Consider the following 4,282-nt stretch of genomic DNA (forward strand, 5'->3'; position numbering starts at 1 on the left):
GGTGACATCCACGGGCAGTACTATGATTTGCTCCGTCTGTTTGAATACGGTGGCTTTCCTCCAGAGAGCAACTATTTGTTTCTCGGGGACTATGTGGACAGGGGCAAGCAGTCCCTGGAGACGATCTGCCTCTTGCTGGCCTACAAAATCAAGTATCCGGAGAACTTCTTTCTTCTCAGAGGGAACCACGAGTGCGCCAGCATCAATAGGATCTACGGATTTTATGATGAGTGTAAGTACTTTGCCTCTGAGGAACCAGGGCTGGAAGGCAGCGGGTGGCAGGCCTGGGAGTTGGAGTTGCTGCAGCATACCTGCCCATGTCCTAGTTTAGGGAGAGCAGCCTGACCTGGGTGCTGATGGGGTTGGACGGAAATAGTCTTGATGGCACACGGCTTTGCTCTTAGTGCAGACCCCAGAGCTTGCACCATCTGCTCTGCTTTTCACAGCTTCGGTTAGACTGGTTCTGGATAGAGAGAGCATCTGCTGAAAGCATGGGTCAGTGGCTTGTGAGTTGAGAGCAGGACCACAGTTGGAGGCAGTGCTGCTCTGCTGTCCGGCCTTATGTGTGGGTGGATCTTGCAGTGCAACAGCTTGGTTTTGAAATGGATGTTGTGGTTTTCTTGTAGTGCAGCTTTATTTAGGAAAGGGACAATAACTTTTCTGGAAGATGCATAATGGAGAAAAAGACACTTTAAAAACTACATTTTGATTTAGTCTGTCTGTCTTTGCTGGAGCCAGAGTGTAGAGTCAGCTGTCTCCACCCTGACCTTGGTTGCCAGACTTGCACCTCAAGCATCTTACCCTCTCAGCCCAGCACAGGCTTGGCTTTATTTATTTAGGGTTTTTGAGACGGGGTTTTTCTGTGTAGTCCTGGCTCTCCTGGAACTCAAGCTGGCCTTGAGATCCACCCACCCTCTGCCTTCTGGAGTGCTAGGATTCAAGGTGTGCCACATCACCTCCACCCTCCCCCTTCTCCTTTTTGCTTTTTCCTCATTTTTTGTTTATTTGTTTCGAGACAGGGTTTCTCTGTNTAGCCCTGGCTGTCCTGGAACTCACTCTGTAGACCAGGCTGGCCTCGAACTCAGAAATCCACCTGCCTCTGCCTCCCAAGTGCTGGGATTAAAAGCGTGCACTACCACTGCCCAGCTTTGTTTGTTTTTTTATTTAAAGTATGTGAGTACACTGTGGTTGTCTTCAGATGCCCCAGAAGAGGGCATCAGATCCCATTACAGATAGTTGTGAGCTACCATGTGGTTGGTGGGAATTGAACTCAGGACCTCTGGAAGAGCAGTCAGTGCTCTTAACTGCTGAGCCATCTCTCCAGCCCTCAGTTTTATTTTAAAATAATACTTTGTACATATTCTCATATTTGAGTTATCTCACTTTACTTTTTTTTCTGAAATGTAGACCACAACCTTGGCTCCAGCTGCAGCTTCCTGATCTTGGGGCGGGGGGGGGGGGGGCCTGCCCCACACAGCCCTGGATTGTCTAGTAGAGCTGCACTTTGAGCTCATCATTGATTAAAAATGGTTCCAAAGCCTTAGATTTGGTGTGGGAAAAAGAACTGGCTTGGGGGAGGGCTTTCATGGTTTCACACAAACATAAAATGGCAGGAGTTTTGAGACTCTGGGCTGTTTCCACCAGAAAAGGGTGTGGGCTGGATTGGCAGGTGCTTAAGGGAGTCCATTGGTTTAGCACTTGCTAATGTAGGGCACACACAAATGCAGCGGCTTGTAGTTAGGGCTGCCCCTGTGTTCTAGACTGCTGTAGGGAGCTTGGGTTCAGCATGGAGTCTTCTCACCTCAGACAACACAGAGTTTTAATCCAGCCCTCAGCTAAGGCATGAGTGACATTGGGCTCAGCAGAGAATGAGATGGGACAGGATGGGTTTTGGAGTGGAGTCAGGGCCATCTGGCCTCAGTTTCTGCATTGACGTTCTTACCATTAGCTATTGGTAATTGGAGGTGTTGACGTGTTCATTGAAGTTTCCAGAATTATCCAGGGAATCTGTGGCCTCCCCAGGGCTGAAATGCAACTTTCCTCAGGGAAGGATCTGAATGCTGGGTGCTGGTGGTGGGTGGTCTGCCCAGCTCAGAAGGCGTGGCTTAGGAAGGCTGTTGGCTAGGTCCCGCTGAACTCTAAAAGGCATAGTAGGGCCCTTTAGATGTCCCTGTGTTCTCTGGTAAAGAGGATAGAGTCCTAGTGTAGTGGCAAACACAACATATTGGTACTTAAGTGTGGGATGACCCAGGAGTCAGAGGCTCCCCTGTATTGCGCAGTCCTTGGCCAATTAAGAGAATGTAGTAGGTGCTAAGGCTTATGAACTGTGAATTCAAACCATATTTTTCATACCGTGGTTTTAAAGGGGACACACTCTGACACCCTGTCATAACCCTGGTGCTTAAAGGAGTATATTGTGTGTAGACTGTTAGGACCAAGCACCGGATGTGCCCAATTTGAGCTTTCTGATTGCCTAGAGTCCCTGGCCCTCCTGAAGTCAGGGTGGGGCTTCTGTCTGGTTGCAGCAAGCTTCACAGCTAAGGCAGCTGAAGGAAGAGCTGACAGCACAGGAGGATTTGGCGGCCTTCAGAAGTAGAAGTTTTCTCAAGGTCAAGGTTCGACAAAACAGATGAGGTTTCAAATAGAGTGGGTACTGTGCACTAATCAGGGCTGACTGAGGTGTGCCCCGTATGGAGCTCTGGGAATGTATTTTGGTTCAGGATGAGCCCTGTACCCCAGCCCTGAGACTGTAGGGCCTGTCGGTGCCCCATGTTTCAGTTGCTTGAGATGTGACCTTAGAGAGCAAAGGTGAAGAGCAGTAGGGCGACTGTCTGCATTCTCACAGGTAAAAGAAGATACAACATTAAGCTGTGGAAAACGTTCACAGACTGTTTTAACTGCTTGCCGATAGCAGCCATCGTGGACGAGAAGATATTCTGCTGTCATGGAGGTATGTGACATGGAGGTGTCGCCTTCACCCAGGCAGCTCTGCCCCTTCTGAAAAGTCAGCTGGGCACGATGACCCTGGCCAGGCCACTGTGGTGCCAAGGCTTCTTCACAGTGATACAGCCAGGTCATTTGGATCAAGTGTGAGGAAGCAGGGGTTATAGGTTGGGAAGAGAACATGACTTTAAATACAGGACGAGCCCTAGTGCCATCTGCTCAGCCATGTGTCTGCCTGAACCCTAACCGGGCTCTTCCCAAAATCTCCGCTCCGTTCCGCGGCTGTGCTGTGTGTGAGGTAATAAAGATGTTGCAAAGATGTGGAGGTTTGGGGGTGATTGGAAATGAAGCAGCTATCCAAAAACCCGCATAATGTATTAAGGTGTAGTCTCTACTCTATGCCCTCTTGGATCAGGTACTTAGAGAACAAGACTGTTGAGTGACATTTGGTGGTCCATGGATCACAGGCTTAGAAGGAGCTGCCTCACAGCTGAGCATTATCCTCCCTGTGCCCGGCCATTGCATCTGGTGATGGTGGCACCCACTGTGTTCCCTTCCTGCCTTCTATTGGGAGAAGTGTGGATTCAGTGGTTGGGTGTTGAGGTGACTGTCTGACTAGCACACCAGCGGCAGTACAGTACATTTTGTGCATTGTTTTCCCCAAAACCAAGTTAAAAACCCACAGGTTTCACCGCAGCGTGGCAGTGCCAGCCTCCTCAGCAGAAGGGGCTGGCCGCATGCTCAGGCCAATGCTGTCTGCACTTCAGGGGTTTTCCTTTCTTGTTGAATAGGTTTATCACCAGATCTTCAATCTATGGAGCAGATTCGGCGAATTATGAGACCAACTGATGTACCAGATCAAGGTCTTCTTTGTGATCTTTTGTGGTCTGACCCCGATAAAGATGTCTTAGGCTGGGGTGAAAATGACAGAGGAGTGTCCTTCACATTTGGTGCAGAAGTGGTTGCAAAATTTCTCCATAAGCATGATTTGGATCTTATATGTAGAGCCCATCAGGTACTGACTTTGACTTTACATGTACACTTAGAGCATGGGTGTGAGCCGAGGCTCCTTGTTGATTTTGGTGGGTAGGTATGGCTTGCCACACAGTGTGCCTCGGGGGCGAGCGGCAGGAGGCCGAGCTCAGTTGGGAAGGAGAGGGGCAGCTCGGCCCCAGCTGCTCACACTGACACGGTCTCTCCACAGGTGGTTGAAGATGGCTATGAGTTTTTTGCAAAGAGGCAGTTAGTCACTCTGTTTTCTGCACCCAACTACTGTGGCGAGTTTGACAATGCAGGCGCCATGATGAGTGTGGATGAGACCCTCATGTGTTCCTTCCAG

General features: G+C 49.7%; 1 protein-coding gene across 1 annotated transcript in view; it reads left to right on the forward strand.

The window, feature by feature from the left end:
• Ppp1cc (protein phosphatase 1 catalytic subunit gamma) overlaps positions 1–4,282 on the forward strand; it is a 17,086-nt gene that overhangs the window by 11,036 nt on the left and 1,768 nt on the right. The window contains exons 3-6 of the mRNA XM_021163385.2: positions 1–232; positions 2,846–2,950; positions 3,735–3,958; positions 4,148–4,280. The exon at positions 1–232 is cut by the window's left edge and continues 22 nt beyond it. Coding sequence (XP_021019044.1) covers positions 1–232; positions 2,846–2,950; positions 3,735–3,958; positions 4,148–4,280 — 694 coding nt within the window. The remainder of the gene's footprint in view (positions 233–2,845; positions 2,951–3,734; positions 3,959–4,147; positions 4,281–4,282) is intronic.

The sequence above is a fragment of the Mus caroli genome, chromosome 5, assembly GCF_900094665.2.
Source record: "Mus caroli chromosome 5, CAROLI_EIJ_v1.1, whole genome shotgun sequence".
Lineage (NCBI taxonomy): Eukaryota > Metazoa > Chordata > Mammalia > Rodentia > Muridae > Mus > Mus caroli.